We start from the raw sequence: 15,320 nt of genomic DNA on the forward strand, positions 1-15,320 counted from the left end.
TGAAAAAACCAGCCAGGAACAAACAAACCAAAACTGCAGATATGTACAACGATGTAGGCGAATTTTATTGTGACAAGCAAACTATATATTAAAACCTTTTTACCAAACAGGGGACCCAACACGGTCCGTGTTTCGGACAACCTTCATCAGGGGTACATGGTAGATAAAGGAAAAAACATATGTCACAACAAATATTGAAAAAGATAATATAAAACCAAACGGATGATGTGTCACGCCGAGAGTCTCTGCAAATAGTAACATTAGTTAATCCAGAGGTTTGTTTATTTAGAAATATGTATTATCCCAGGGCAAGCAAGCAGCCTATTCTCACATGTGGATGACATCATGTGGACAGCCTCGCAAGCAGACTTGCTTTTAGAAAACTTCAGAAGTTTTGAGTCTGCCGCACCACACATGTGCGAGTGCCTTCCCGCCCAGCACAGGGCGCGTCTCTTCAGTTCTCAGTTTTCTGCAGAGCCGAAAAGTCCGTCTTTAATGCTCTGCGCTGAACTTAGTTCGCTTCGTGCCTTCTCTCACCACGGCTCGTGTTTTATTTTACTTATTACCGGGTCGCTGTGTTTTTCTTTTCGTTATTGTGTTAAAAAAAAAAGTTTTATTTTCGTCGACTGACTGATGGGGCCTGCCGCACTCCCTCAGCCTGCGGGCTTCGACTTTGGGTATCTTTCCTTCTGTGTCCTAGCTGGTCACGGACTTCAAGAAGTGTAGCCAGTGTCAGCGTGCGATCTCCCTCACTGACCCATACCGCTGGTGTCTTCAGTGCCTGGGGCCTGAACCTCGAGTCTCATCAGACCTTCCTTGTTTGGACCGCCTCGACCTCGAGTAAATCTGCCAAGTCTTCTCCTGAGCTCCCCTCAGGTCAGATACCTCAGCAGACGGTTCTAGTGGTGGTCCTCAAGCTCCCGAAGCATCATTCCTCCAAGTCGAAGCATGCTTCCTCTGCCACCTCGGAGCCTTTAGCCTCAGCAAGTGGTCCAGTTTCAGACTCGGATCCACAATTGCAGGCTACTATCCAGACCATTTTAGAGCAGGAATTTGTTAAGTTACTGAGCAAATACAGTCCTGTCTCGACTCTGCTTCCTGCAGTCCAGCCTGGGCACTCAGCAGTCCTTGCCTATGCCTCGAGCTGAATCTACACACTCTATGCAAGGAGTCGAGTCTTTGCGAGTGTCTCAACTGGAATCTTCACACTCCATACAAGAAGCCGAGTCTTTGGGAGTGCTTCGAGATTCCTCAATCCAAACAACTGAGTCTATGGGGTTTCGATCTACAGCTTCCAGTCCTATACTCTCTCCAAAGGCATTGCCCTTTTTGAGGCACAGAGCGAAGTCTCCTCGACCTCACACGAGACCTGCTTCCAAGCACCACTCTCGTCGCCGGTCGAGGCCCTCATCGAGGCATTCATTGAGGTGCAGGTCCTCTTCCAGAGAGAAGCCTACCTCGTCTAGGCCTTCCAGCTCTTCGAGCCCTCCAACTCCTTGATCGAGGACACCGATCGCAGAACCCGAGGACTCAGCTGATTCCAATGCCTCGTTCCAGTCTGTCTATGCGCTGGGACACCAATACTCCAGAGAGGCCTCGCCTTCATTTTCCACTCGAGGCGCCTCGAGGCGAGTCCCTCTCGAGGCCATGCTCTGGTGGATCAATTGTCCTTTTCCTCCTTCCTCCGTCAGATGGCTGAGGACCTGGACCTTAAATCGGACGCTGGATCGAAGTACTCTAAGGAGTATTTAGAGGAAATGAGTATGTCTCGATCTCCTACAGTCTTTCAAGCTTCCTCTTAACAGGCTTCTGTCTCAGACTTTCAAACAAAACCTGGAGACTCCTTATGCTATCCCTAAAAGTTTGCCATGAGGGAATTCCTTAAATTTATTTCCCCTCAGGTTGCAAGCCACAAAACATGATATTCCTGTTGGGAATTTAACTACTAAAGGCGCCTCTGAGACACAACTCATAAGTTAAGTGGCCATTATTCTGATTTGCATTTCGTTGACAGTGCCTGATGAATATTTTCAACGGGGAGTCTCTCTTTTTCCCAATGTGAGGGAGCCAAAACTCAAGAATTTTAACGTCTGTTGTGAAAGTGGAGTTTTTTCTTTGACCAATGATTCACTGCATTTGTCTTTTAAGATGGTAGCAGCGTTTTTCAGCAACTCATATGAGTAGCTTTAACTGAGGTCTTTTTGCTCCACTTTCTGCTTATTTTACGGCTATTCCTTGAATTTGTGTTGTATCCCTGTACATTGAAAGGGAGTAGACTATCTATATAATAAAATGCTAAGCGTGCATGCGCACTCTTACCACGTGCTTCCCTGATCCCTGATCTGTCGGGCTGTGGCCGGCAAGAGTGCGCATTCACGCTTACTACGTCATCACAGGCAGCGGAGGGAACGAACGCAGAGTTCTGCCATCGCCTTCCCAAGCCTCAACCGTCAGTCTCCTCCTTCTTGCCCGCCTCCGACCTCTGCCCCTCACCATGGCAACTTAGCTTCACTCTGTCGCAGACCCCCGAAGTTTACTAACCAGGAAGTTTTTCCAGGATATCCAGGAAAAACGGCACTACCGGCCAAAATTTATTTTTATGTTTAAAGGTGCAGCAGCGGCTCCTCTCACGAGCCGCACCTGCATCAGAGAAGGCTCCGATGCAGGCGGCGGTCGTTAGAGGAGCCATCGCAGCACCTTTATCTTAAAAATAAACTTAGACAGGTAGTGCCATTTTTCCTGCTATGCCCACTCTTCTATTCACCGTTCAAACTCCGGAAGAGCTCCTCCGAGGCAATTAGCCATCTATCTGGGATGTCCACAGAGAAACAAATGTAGCAAACCCAGTTAAACGTTTGCCAAATTAGCTCCGCTCCAGCAACAGCGGAAGGTGAGTTTTTCATAATTGTGTGGCCGCGGGAAGGGAAGGGGGGGCGTCAAGGGACTAGATAGCAGGCCAGAACGCGGGAAGGGAAAGGGGGGTAGGTGAAAGGACGTGCTGTGGCTGCTGCACAGGGAGGGGGGAATAAATGCTGCTGATGCTTAGGGGGCAGGGAGAGAGACAGATACAAAGAAAGACAGACAGCAGGAGGGAGAAAGAAAGGAAGAAGGACACAAGGGCAGGGAGAGAGACAGAAAGACAGACAGACAAAGGGGGCCAGGGAGATAGACAGACAGAAAGAAAGACAGACAGCGGGAGGGAGAGAGACAGAAAGAAAGATAGACAGACATATTCTAGCATCTGTTAATGTAACAGGCTAAAAGACTAGTATATTATATATTGGTCCATCAAGGATCCCCATTATCACCTTCACTTTTTAATGTATTTTGACATCTTTTAGGTATTGAATTAGAGAAGTTTAACTATTCCAATATTGATTATTCAGTAAATGCAGTAATTAAGATTTTGGGTGTACAGTTTCATAGTAATCTATCATAAGAACCTCATGTCAATTTTTTTATAAAAAAATCTTTTGGGCTGTTTTGGAAGTTGAGGAGAGTTCGAGAGTATTTTCATCATTATCATTTATGACTATTAGTCCAATCTCTGTTGCGCAGTTTTATAAAATGGGTGGGGGAGGGTAAATGTTGAGTTTAAGAATGTAATTCTGGACATTGTCTTCACTTCTTATTGACGTTAAACCGCAATGAACTTTGTTGAGGTATTTGCGGTATATAAATATTGTATTGTATAGGCTCCACCTTATAGAATTACCCTCTATCCTCTGAATTCTATTTATGGTGTTGAAAGTTCAGCACTGCAATTTGCCTGAAGATCAGATATCCACATGCAATTTTATTGCTTAGGTCCTCCTTAACAAAACCGCAATAGTTTTTTAGCGCTGGCCGTAGATTTCTATGAGCACTAAAAACACCAATGTGGCTTTGTAAAGGAGGGGGGTTAGGTAAATTATTGGCTAATTCGTGCAATAAAGTGTTAAGCACTTAATTGACACCAGTAAATCTCAAAAGAGGGTATGGCCGTAGGAAGAGCATGAGTGGGTCGCAGCATCCTGAAAAGTTGTGTTCAGCATCATACAATTCTGGGGATGCATCATCAACTTGCTTGCCAGGATTTACACCAGGCTTCAGCTGGCGTAAGTTCTCATGCCTAAAGTTGACCACACTCCAAAGTATATACATCTTGAATTGAATTTTAAAGTTTTTAAGACTCTTTTAAAAACATTTTTCTTTCATTTAGCTTTCAGTTCTGAAATTCCTCAAAATGACCATTATATATTAACTAGTCTTTAAGACCGTTACATTAACAGGTGCTAGAATAGATGTGTGTGTCTGTCTTTCTTTCTCTCTCTCACTCTCTCTCCTTGGCCACTTTCTGTCTGTCTTTCTTTCTTTCTGTCTCTCTCTCTCTCCTCGCCTGTCCACCACCACCCCTTGCCTGCTCCCCCTGTCCAGCAGGAGACCTTCTCCCTTCCTTTTACCTCCCCCCCTGTCCAACAGCACCCCTCCCTGCTCCCCTGACCATCAATACCTGCTCCCAAACTGTGGCTGCTTCCGTTGCAAGTCCGGCCTCAAGCTGAGGCCTGGAATTTGCGGAAGTACCCCTTTTCCCTTACTCTCTCAGTCCTTGTGTCAATGGTCCTCTTAGATGGAGTTAGGGCGGGAGGGGGGAGTCGCCGGCGTGTTCTCCGCCTCCTTGCGTCTGTGGTCCTCTTAGATGGAGTTAGGGCGGGAGGGGGTAGTGGAGTGAGGGCAGGAGGGGGAGTCACCGCCGTGGCTCCGCATGCACAGTAGGAGCCAGAAAACCGCCGCACACAAAATACCACAGGCTCATTCTACTGGCATGGAGCTACACGTCACGGACGCAGGGATCACGAAGTTTGAAGTGTGCATGCACGCTTAAGGTTTTATTATAGCAGATATAGCAGATAATATATATTTTTTTTATTATGTTATTTTAAATATTTATTTATTCAATTTTCTATACCATTCTCCCCAGGGAGTTCACAATGGTTTACATGAATTTATTCAGGTACTCAAGCATTTTACCTGTCTGTCCCGGTGGGCTCACAATCTGTCTAATGTACCTGGGGCAATGGGGGGATTAAGTGACTTGCCCAGGGTCACAAGGAGCAGCATGGGTTTGAACCCACAACCTCAGGTTACTGAGGCTGTAGCTTTAACTACTGCGCCACACACTTCTCGCCAAGAGATACATGGGTATGGGGGGGGTCGGGTTTCCTCTCCTTTTTGTGTGATTGAATAGTTCTTTCCAGTATTTTATGGAGTTCTTTTCTGTTTCATGCATTTGATTTTAATTGTTACCTGCTGAAAATTGTTATAATCTTTGGCGGGATATCAAATTTTAATAAACATAAACATTCTAGAATGCCCTTTTTAGTTCGCACTGAGCACCAATTTTTCCCGGAGCCTAATTTTCAGTGCCATTTACTAAATCCAACCCTATGTGTCCTGCCAATTATGATTTCTGGATTTTGGGCTTCCATCTTCAGGAGGATGCGAGGGACTGAGATTCTCCAATTTGCCCATCTCTTGCTTCTCTTTTGTAGATGAGACATCCTTTGAAGCTGGGATCAAGGTGCAGATTCACAGCCAGGATGAACCACCCTTCATAGACCAATTGGGATTCGGCGTGGCGCCAGGGTTCCAGACTTTTGTGTCTTGCCAAGAGCAAAGGGTAAGGAGCCTGGATAATGCCAGGAGGATGCTTACAAACATGCCAGGGGATAAGTGGCACCAGAAACTTTGTTAGACAGGAATTGAACTAGAGTAGGTGATCATAACCAGTTCCAGGGTGTTTTGCCCACACAAACTAGTTAAGATGAATTGCCAGACCAAACTTATGCCAAAGCTTGTGCAGTCCATATTCCATTCTATCACTCCTTTCCTTCTCTTCCTTATTTGAATCTGCCCTCCTCTTGTCACTCTTGTTTTCCATTCCACCTATCCAGTATAACTGCCTCACTTGCCTTCTTTCATTCCACCCTTATCGTTGAGTTTTATTTTGCCTCATCTCATTGATATACCGCAGTAGCATTTTGGTGTGTGCTGTAGAGCAAAGCGCTGGAGTGACCTGTATTCTCTGTGGAATGTTTTTCCTCTCTGCACAGTTGATCTACTTACCTCCTCCATGGGGCGATTGCAAATCAACCCCTATTGACTCAGATTTCTTCGACACCTACAGTATCACGGCCTGCCGCATCGACTGTGAGACCCGATACCTGGTGGAGAATTGTAACTGCAAGATGGTTCACATGCCAGGTGAGAGCCGGCGAAAGCCTGTCCGTATTACAGATAATGTAGGCGACTGGCAAGTTGTTTTCTCATGAGAAAAGTGCAGGGAACTAAAGGAGAGACCCCCCACCCTGGATTTTTGCACAGCGACAGGACACTGGACATTTATACAATCAGCACTGACACCAACGGCATAAGTGTTTTTTTTTAATCTGGATGCTTTTATGTATAACATGATCTGTTTTATTTACAAAACTGCCATAAGAACATAAGAATAGCCACACTGGGACAAATTGAAGATCGATCAAGCCCAGTATCCTGTTTCCAACAGTGACCAACTAAGGTCACAAGTATCTGGCAAGATTCCAAAGAGCAAAACAGATTTTATGCTGCTTCTCCTAGGAATAAGTGGTGGATTTTCCCAAGTTCATCTTAATAATGGCTTTTGATCGTTTCATTTAGTAAATTATGCAAACCTTTTTTAAATGCTGCTAAAGTTCTACATTTTTTTTAAAAAGGAGCATGGTTTTGTATAGAGTGAAGACAAGTAAAAACTGTAGGAACCAATGTTTAAAGGGGTTTAACCAAGCACTGTTGGGTGGAGCCTGGGTGTTGTCAGGACTTAACCAGTTAGCGGTGATATTCAGTCTGCTAAACCAGCTAAAGTAAGTGAGCAAAATTAGAACAGCAAAAAGGCTGTCCTAACTTTATCTACTGAGCTTACCAGACAATAGTCCTAATATTGCCCAGTGTCTGGTTAACTTCTGGGTGACTTCACTAACCCAGATTTCCAATGTAGGAGCCCAGAAATGTTCCAGCACTGAATATTTGGAGTTAATTCAACCCCAGCTGTAAGCAGCTTGAAAACTGCTGACCGCTGTGAACAAAGATATCTATCTCTTAACTGTTCAGTGGCAAATTTCAGCCACCAAGTACTAGTACATAAATTATGGGATCCAGTCCAGAAAAACAAAGCAGACCAATGTAATTAAAATTTGTATATTATTTATTTAAAAAAAATATTTTAAAATATATAACACTTTCTAGAAAGCCTGACATGGCCATGTTTCACCTTTTCAAAGGCCGTGTCAAGGGCTAAGCTTGAAACAAGTTACCCACAGTCAGATTAACTGGGTAACTTGTTTCAAGCTTAGCCTGGCAGGCTCACAATCTACCTACTTTAGGGGTCTTTTTACTAAGGCGTGGTAAATGATTTAGTGCGTGCTAAATGCTAAGGTGCCCATAGAATATAGCATTTAGCGCGCGCAAAATCAGTTAGCGCGCCTTAGCAAAAGGACCCCTTAGATAGGGAAAATACTGAATGTAAAAACGATGGTACTTTAAAGGGTGGTATATAAGTACCTCAGGGCTTCTTTTACTAAACGGCATTAGAGGTCTTTAGCGCGGGCCATTGAGGTAAATGCTGTGACGCTCATGGAATTCCTATGAGTGCCGGAGCATTTTCCTCATCAGCCTGCGCTAAAAACCTCTAGCGCCGTTTAGTAAAAGGAGACTTTGAAAAACATAAATATTAGCCCGTGACACAGCCCTTGAGGGGGCGAAACAAAGCCATGTTGGACTTTTTAGAAAGTGTTATATATTTTTAATTTTCCCCCCCCCCCCCAATAAATTATATACAGGTTTTTATTACATTGGCCTGCTTTGTTTCTCTGGACTGGATCTCAAAGATCATGCAGATTGTTGCCGAACTTGAGTGCCGTCGCGGGTAGGGGGAAGGCCCTTTGCCGATCTTAAATTGCATCACGGGGGGGGCACCAATGCAGCCCAGACGCTGCTGATGGTCCCAATCTGATCTTTCCAGCCCTGCACAGACTGGCAGGAATTTTCTGCGGACCGGCACCAGACGACACAGACCTGGCCGGCTGTGCACTCCCCTAAGGCGTGCACCCGGTGTGGACGGCCCCCCCTTGGTACACCACTGATAATGTTTCATTTAGATTTTTGAGGGTGGGTGGGGGTAGGCTTCACTAGGGAAGTGTGGGGGAGGCATTACCTAATCCCTCCAGTGGTCATTTGGTCAGTTTGGGTTTCTTTTTGCTACTTAGACGCTTTTGAAACAGATCTAATGCCAGACGTCTAAGTTCCATCCTGGACATCTTGGGAAAGGTTCAATTATCGCCCCACAAAACCTAGCACTAGCAAGACATTCAGAAAGTTGGTTTCGAAAATTGATTTTTTGAAAATGAGCCCCTGAGTGAATAAGATTTCCTCCTAACTTCATTGAGTGTCCTCTAGTTTTTAAAAAAGTAAAAATTGATTCACTTTTGTCTGTTCTACACCACTCCAGACTTTGTAGACCCTCAGCCATCTCTTTTCCAAGCTGAACAGTCCTACCCTCTTTAGCTTTTCCTCATATAAGAAGAGATCCATCCCCTTTATCAATCTGGTCGCTCTTCTTTGAACCTTTTCTAATTCTGCTATATTTTTTTTAGATAGAATGCTAATGTAACACACACCTATAACTTAGGCATGACCACTTATGCCAGCCATAGAACTGGTGTAAGCACTTGCACCTAAGGGCCTGTTTTACAAAGCCGCGCGGCAACAGCCGCGAAGCCCATAGAGATTTCATGGGATTCGGGGCTGTTGCCGCGTGGCAGCCCCTAGCGTGGCTTTGTAAAACAGGCCCTAAATGCCAGAGATATGCGTGCACCCTATGTGAGTCCCGCTTATATGTAAATTTACCTGTAAAATATTGGGGCATCTATAGAACTGTGATTAGACAAAATTTTGGAATTTATTCTAGTCATTTACATACATATTTGATACATAACTGTTAGCGCCTTCTTTATAGAATTTGTCCTTCAATGTCCATTCTCCTGCCTATTCCCTGACATGCTGCTGTGAAGCCTGGAGACATGAGCACATCCTTCAACTTTCTTCTGTCCAATTAAGTTTTTGAGGAAGGGAGGGGCAGGATCCTTCTAACCATGGACTTTATAAGTCCTGTATACTAAACGGTTTACATAATTTACATACACAGAATTATTTTAAAAACCCCATAATAAAATAAACACACAAACAATCCTCTGAGATCATATCTGCAAACTTTTACGAAATCAGATGGAGATGGAATTTGATATTGTTATCAGAAAATTGAGATTAAAGAATCAAAGCACAGAAGATTGCAAGTGAATTGGAAATGGGGTTCATAGACAACCCCCCGAAAGACAAAGGCGCGCGCCGACAACTGAGCGCAAGACTGAGGCGTGCACCGAAGAAAATTACAGTTTTTAGGGGCTCCGACGGGGGGTTTTGTTGGGGAGCCCCCCCAGTTTACTTAATATAGATTGCGCCAGCGTTGTGGGGGGTTTGGGGAGTTGTAACCCTCCACATTTTACTGTAAACTTAACTTTTTCCCTAAAAACAGGGAAAAAGTGAAGTTTTCAGTAAAATGGGGGGGGTTACAACCCCCCACACCCCCCACAACGCGGCGCGATCTCTATTAAGTAAAGTGGGGGGATTCCCCCCATGCCCCCCCGTCGGAGCCGTAAAAACAGTAATTTTCTGCAGCGCGCACCTCCACGCTGCGCTCAATTGTCTGCGCGAGTGCCTTTGTCCCGGCGCACTTTTGACCTGACACCGGAAATGGATTGCACACGACTTTCAGCTTTGGAGGGATAGCCGTATCCTGGAACAGGAAAGAATGATGACCTATGGATAAACCTAAGTGGGGGGGGCAGAGGAGGGTAGACAGGACTGGGGTATGATAAAGTTGGTATTCTGAGAAGTCCCCCTCATATTGTAGCTTTTAGAGTTCCCCACTCTTCTTAAACTCAATGTGTTCTTCATCCCCTTGCAGGTGACGCTTCATACTGCACCCCTGAACAATACAAGGAGTGTGCGGACCCAGCCCTAGGTGAGTCCCTCCTCATCTTTTCTGTGGTTGTGAAAGCTAGATGGGCTCGGAGTTGCCACTTTTGCTCTTCTTCACTCCAGATTTCCTGGTAGAGAAGGACAGTGATTACTGTGTATGCGATACACCGTGCAATATGACCCGCTATGGCAAGGAGCTGTCCATGGTGAAAATACCCAGCAAGGCCTCTGCCAAATATCTAGCCAAGAAATACAACAAGTCTGAACAATATATATCGTAAGTGCCTTTTTCCTTAACCATGCCCTGTGCTCTGTTACATCTTTGTGCAGTGACCGTGCTCTAGTCTTTTCATATGCCACCAGCAGTAACTGTATTATGTACTGGTTGTGCTATGGTTTTATCCTAGTAGCTTCATTGGCCCTACCATGGGTCCCTGCACAGGGACCAGTTGTCCTATGGCTTTCCAGTGCAAGTTTTCTTCATTAGTTGGCTAGCACTGGTTCTTCCCTTACACTCATCAGTACCAGTTCTGCCTTGTTCCCTTGGTGCTTCTTCTGAGGTGTAACTCTGCTTCTGGCTCAGGCTCAGGGGCATAGCTATCATTTTTGCAAGCTCAGAAAAAAGCCCAGAGCTGCCAAATGCTAGGGGCACTTTCTTTTGAACTGAAGTGCCCTCCTCTATCTGGTCTTTCATATCCCCCCCTCCTATTCCTTTAACCTTGCAGCAGGTGACTGGCAGAGGTAGCAGTAAAAACAGGTGTATCCCATTTTTCTGATTTAAATTCCTGTGGGTGGGATATGGTAGATGAAAGGCCCTGGTGAGGCCAGCTGGAGGCAGTCTGTTTTCATTGTTGCCTCTGCTGGCCACCCACCACAAGAATGGAACACCATGGGGGCTGGGGGTGGAGGCAGAGAGATGCCAGACCCTTGCAAGAGTAGGGGTTGGGGAGATAGAGAAATACTGGGCTGGGAAATAAGAGACAGAAAGATGCCAGGCCTGTACAGAGGGGTATGGGGAAAGATTAGACTTAGGGGGGAGGAAGAGAGAAGTTGGACCAAGGGGGCAGTGGAGAAAGAAACTGAAACACTGGACCACAAAGGGGGGTGGAGGGTGGAAAGAGAGAAAGATGTTGGCCTGAAAGAAGGAATTAGAGGGGAGAGAGGGAGAGAAACTAGACCTGGGAGGTGAAAAAGACCTGGGGGCAGAGACACTGGACAAATGGGGGGAGGAAAAGAGAGATACTAGATCACAGGAAGGGGGGAGCAGGGTCAGGGAGCAAAAGGGAGAGATTCTAGCCCCTGGATGGGGGATGCAGGTGGAAGGGAAGAGAAAGGGAAGAAGCTGGACATGGAGAAGAAGAGAAGAGATTCTGAGCATGGTGGAGAGACCATAGCAACCATAACGCAGAGGGGCAATGCTGAATAAAGGAGGAGAATAGGGCAAGGGAAGAAGTTGGATAGGGCAGATAAGGGATGCAGAGGGAAGATAGATGGTAGAGAGAAGAAATGTCCAAAGGACAAGAGACACTGGAAAAAGAATTAAATAAAAAAACAGAACAAAAAAGAGACACTGGGACCAAAGTACGGTAATGCTTGGACAGCAAAGGTAGAAAAATGTATTTTTTCTGAATTTCTTAATTGTAATATGTCAGCTTTGGTAAATGTGCATTTCTGATAGCTTGCATTTTAACTTATTTATAGGTCTGGAATATGGTTCCTTTTGGCAGCGTTTGTTTACGGGAGATCTGTAAACCACCATTCCCTATTGCCACCATTCCCTATTGCCTTGGGATAGATGGTATTATAAGGGATGCTGCCTGGGGCCCTTTCAGTCCTAGTTATACCACTGCTCAAGCTCTAAAGGGCTAGATTCTCAAAACTTTGTGTTAAAAACCGATGGGTCGCTGTCGCAGCTGCTATTGTAGTGATTTTAAGAAAGCAAATCATTCAGCAAAAAAACATTCATGCAAATGAGGTTGGCGGAGAATAGCGAAGGTTCGCTAAATATGCATGTGCTCATTGCTAGTGATAGCGACGGGCATATATGCAGAATAAACGCCAAAAAAATCCAGCTGCCAAAGTCAAGCAACCCCCCCCTCCCCGGCCTTAAACAACCTGGGTCAATCAGAGCCTTAGGCCCCTCCCCAGTGCATCCTAGGATGCACCAGGGAGAGGAAGGTCGTGTCGAGGTAGAAAACGACATATTCTTTCCTAAGGGACCTTCAGTCACAAGGGGGCACCCGCTCAAACTCAGAGGAGGGAGATTTGGTGGTGACACCAGGAAGTATTTCTTTACAGAAAGGGTGGTGGATCACTGGAACAAACTACCGGTGCAGGTGATCAAGGCCACTAGCGTGCTCGACTTTAAGAATAAATGGGACATCCACGTGGGATCTCTACGTGGGTCGAGCAGCACTCTGACTTAATGGGGTGGGACAGTAGAGTGGGCAGACTTGATGGGCTATAGCCCTTTTCTGCCGTCATCTTTCTATGTTCTAAGGCCTGCCATTTTGAAGAGGCGGGCCTGTTGGCCAGAGGGAGTAGGCATCCCTCTAGCCAGCCATCGTAAGCACGGTAAGGGGAAGGAAGCGGGGGTTGTCGGAGGCACGAGGGGATGTCAGTGGGTTGCATGGCAGTAGGAGGGAGTGGGCATCTCTCCCATTGCCGGGGGGCATCAAGTAGGGGGTTGCTTGACGTTGGTGGGGGTAGAGAGTATGCATCTCTCCCGCTGCCGGGGGGTAGGAGGGCATTGCTTGGCAGCGGGAGGGAGTGGGCATCTCTCCCATTGCAGGGGGGGGGGTTAGCAGTGTCAGGTGAAAGTGCAACACAGCAGGAGAGAGTGCCATCTCTCCTGCCAATTTTCAATTTGGGGTTTGTTTGTTTTGGTTTTTTAAATTGGGGGGGGGTCTGAGCTGTCAAACCCTACTTTCCAGTCAGTGCCTGAGCCAATCAGCACTCAGGCACTGCTAAAGAAAGTAAGGCAATGACAGCTCAGACATGTCAGCAAATTTTAGTTGCAAATGTGGCACAAGGTTAGAGAATCACTCGGAGTGATCATTTTAATATTAATGACCTCGTTATACTACGTTTGCATGGGAATATCGGAGACTGCTAGTAAACTCAGAAAAGACCTCGGTAAGCTGTTTGATAATCCACCGCTAAAATACATGCACGCTAAACTGGCTGGAACCGGTTTAGTAAGCACGTTAAAGGCAGATTTTAATTTTGAGAATCTGCCCCTAAGAGCCTTGTTGAAGGTTTGATGCTTGTTTTTGGTTCATGTGAGATGTTTAGCTGTTGCCAGTGACAGATGGGGGTGACAGAGAGCCCCTATGCAGTCTCATTCCTGGCCTGTGTTCCAGAGAGAACATCCTGGTGTTGGATATTTTCTTCGAAGCACTGAACTATGAGACTATCGAGCAGAAGAAAGCTTACGAGGTTGCTGGGCTGCTGGGTGAGTCCTGAATGCCTTCATCAAAAGCTCCCTTTCATTAAAAGTGTTGCAAGAGGCTATAGTAAATTGCTTACAGTAGCAGACCCTACACAGCACCAAAGGACTTAGGCCAGTGCAGAAAGCCACATAGTAGAGCCATATATCAATGGCTGAGCAAGCAGCTTCTGCTGTGAAATTAACATGAAAACATCCGTGGTGATGCAGTAATCAGTGAGCATGCAAATTGCTGTCACGTTGAAAGCACATGATGTCAGGGAAAAAAAAGTACAAGCTGCGGCAGTAACTGCAACTCATTGGTAAAATGTTTCCCTTCCTGTCAGTGCTTGAGCGATGATTGGCTCAACAACAAAATGCAAATAGCACCAAAAGGTTCCACAAAGGACATAAAGCAGCAAAACGACAAAAGATTGTGGAACAGAAGATCGGATATACCAGTTTGTAGTTTAATAAGCGTCCAAAAATAAACCAACTTAAAAACAATCCACAAAGGATGTATAGTCACAAGTGACCCACAGAATGAAAACCAAATGATGTATAAAATACAAATGACTCAACATGGGCTGTTTCGGCAAAATAAAAATGAAGGGGTCTTATTGAGCCCTTGGCTATCTTAAATATAAATATGAAAATATAAAAGTCACAAAATTCCAAGTAGTTAGGCTACAAACAGAAAGCACACGCACACAAACCTCCAGTGTAGGCTGGTTTCATGATGATTGAATCAGGCATTGACAACAGTGGGGACATTAAAAAAAAAACCCACAAAGCACCAGGTCATCATATCTCCACAATACCTAGTAGTCTAGTGGACCTTCTCTCCTTCCCTCCTTCCCCCCCCCACCCCAATTTTTCCCTCCTGCCCCTGTTATGTAAAAATCCTAGTGATCTAGTGGAACCCCCTTCCCTGCCCCAGACCTGCCCCAATTCTCAACCCCCACCCAGAAAGTACCCTGATAGTCTAGTCACCCTGACCTGAACCCCCTACCCTTGAAATATAAAGATTAATCCCTAGTCCAGTGTACCCCTTTCTCTGAAACCCCCAAATCCTCAACATCCACCTCAGAATTCAAAAAGCAGGAGTAGTGCCCACTCATTCCTGCCTCTGGCTCAGAAAAGTAACATATGACTCCTAGTTGTGAATTCCATTGCACTGCTAGGGATCATTCTACCAAATTACATAATGTCATATTTGGTAGACTGAACCCTAAAGGGGCATCCTGACACACTGCCAGGGGAAGCCTACCAAATAAGGCACTGCTTATTGCAATGCAGCTCTAGGGGTCAAGCACTGCCATTTTGAGTACCACCAGAGGTAGGAATAAATGGGCATTGCTCCTGCCTGTCAGCTTTTTGAGATGATTGCCAGTGTCTGGGCGGAGGAGGGGTACACAAGACTACCAGTGATTCATTTTTTTTAGTGTCAGGAACAGGGTAGGTCAGGTTGGGGGAGCTACTAGACCACTAGTGCATTCAGTGCACATTGACCCAGTCATGTATTCTGGGAATCTACAAGATACAAGATTGATTTGTATGCACTGTCTCCTTGGTATGCAAATTTATCTCTTGCATTTTCATTGTGGATATTCTGGAAACCTGACTTGCTGGGAATGCCTCGAGAGCTGGATTGAGAAGCACTGCACTAGGGCATTTTATATGTCATAGTTGGGAAAAGGTTAGACCTGGGGGTCACTATACTAGGATACTTCATGTGCAAAGAGCAGGGGAGGGTCGCTAGACTTTAGACAACAAGCCCATCTTCATTGCCTTAGACCTGTTCATAAAATTCTCATGTTGTTCTCACCTTAAAATGTCT

The 15,320-nt window shown here is 45.6% G+C and overlaps 1 protein-coding gene across 3 annotated transcripts in view; it reads left to right on the plus strand.

Moving 5' to 3' along the window:
* Positions 1 to 15,320, plus strand: part of ASIC1 (acid sensing ion channel subunit 1) — a 524,111-nt gene that overhangs the window by 491,273 nt on the left and 17,518 nt on the right. For all 3 annotated transcript variants that reach the window (XM_033938552.1, XM_033938554.1, XM_033938551.1), the window contains 5 exons: positions 5,532 to 5,659; positions 6,093 to 6,243; positions 10,040 to 10,096; positions 10,177 to 10,330; positions 13,416 to 13,507. In XM_033938552.1, the coding sequence (XP_033794443.1) occupies positions 5,532 to 5,659; positions 6,093 to 6,243; positions 10,040 to 10,096; positions 10,177 to 10,330; positions 13,416 to 13,507 (582 nt within the window). The remainder of the gene's footprint in view (positions 1 to 5,531; positions 5,660 to 6,092; positions 6,244 to 10,039; positions 10,097 to 10,176; positions 10,331 to 13,415; positions 13,508 to 15,320) is intronic.

This window comes from Geotrypetes seraphini, chromosome 3 (genome assembly GCF_902459505.1).
Source record: "Geotrypetes seraphini chromosome 3, aGeoSer1.1, whole genome shotgun sequence".
Lineage (NCBI taxonomy): Eukaryota > Metazoa > Chordata > Amphibia > Gymnophiona > Dermophiidae > Geotrypetes > Geotrypetes seraphini.